The sequence below is a fragment of the Myotis davidii genome, unplaced genomic scaffold (genome assembly GCF_000327345.1).
Source record: "Myotis davidii unplaced genomic scaffold, ASM32734v1 C63139410, whole genome shotgun sequence".
Taxonomy (NCBI): Eukaryota; Metazoa; Chordata; class Mammalia; order Chiroptera; family Vespertilionidae; genus Myotis; species Myotis davidii.
This window is the reverse complement of record NW_006363800.1, coordinates 1-742: the sequence shown is the minus strand read 5'-3', so window position 1 is coordinate 742 and position 742 is coordinate 1. Positions and strand designations below refer to the sequence as shown.

Genomic DNA, 742 nt, shown 5'->3' with positions numbered 1-742 from the left:
AGTATCAATTCCATTTCTAATGTGTCTCTACAGTGCATTTCTTGGTCCAAAAGATCTTTTTCCATATAAAGAATACAAAGACAAGTTTGGAAAATCCAACAAACGGAAAGGATTCAATGAAGGATTGTGGGAAATAGAAAATAACCCCGGAGTAAAGTTCACCGGATACCAGGTCAGTGTGTGCTTCCTGGTCACTTGCTGTAGCTCATCTCTTCGGTTTTTCATCTCCCTTTTGCGTCTTTCTTATATGGCCTTCGTTCTAAAAGTTACCCTCCCTCCATTTGAAGCCAGACTTTTTTTTTGGTTTTGGTAGCATTTGGGGTTAAATATAATTCTGTTACCCAAGAGGGTTCGAGTCAGGGAAATCGAGGCTGACAGCCCTTCATTTTGAAAATCTTTAAAGAGTAAGCTGAACCCTTTCACATTAAAATAGAACGATTCTTTTCACCGTCCGTGTTCCTGGCTCGTTTTTCAGAAGTGTAACTGGCTAATGTTTTATTTGTCAGGCAATTCAACAACAGAGCTCTTCAGAAACCGAGGGGGAAGGCGGCAACGCCGCCGATGCGAGCAGCGAGGAAGAAGGGGACAGAGTCGAAGAAGACGGAAAAGGGAAAAGGAAGAATGAGAAAGCTGGCTCCAAACGGAAAAAGTCCTACACTTCAAAGGTTGTTATTCGTGTTCTGTGCATAGTCACTGAAAGTTTTAGGTTCATAGATAGATAGATAGATATAGATATAGATAT

At 41.1% G+C, this 742-nt stretch overlaps 1 protein-coding gene across 1 annotated transcript; it reads left to right on the top strand.

Annotated features, from left to right (window-relative positions):
- Positions 1-6: 6 nt before the first annotated feature.
- Positions 7-706, top strand: LOC102766715 (hepatoma-derived growth factor-related protein 3-like; the record flags this gene model as incomplete). Its single annotated transcript, XM_006777681.2, has 2 exons — positions 7-172; positions 507-706. Coding segments are annotated over exons 1-2 (353 nt in total), but the record flags the coding sequence as incomplete, so codon positions are not given.
- Between the last annotated feature and the right edge of the window lie 36 nt (positions 707-742).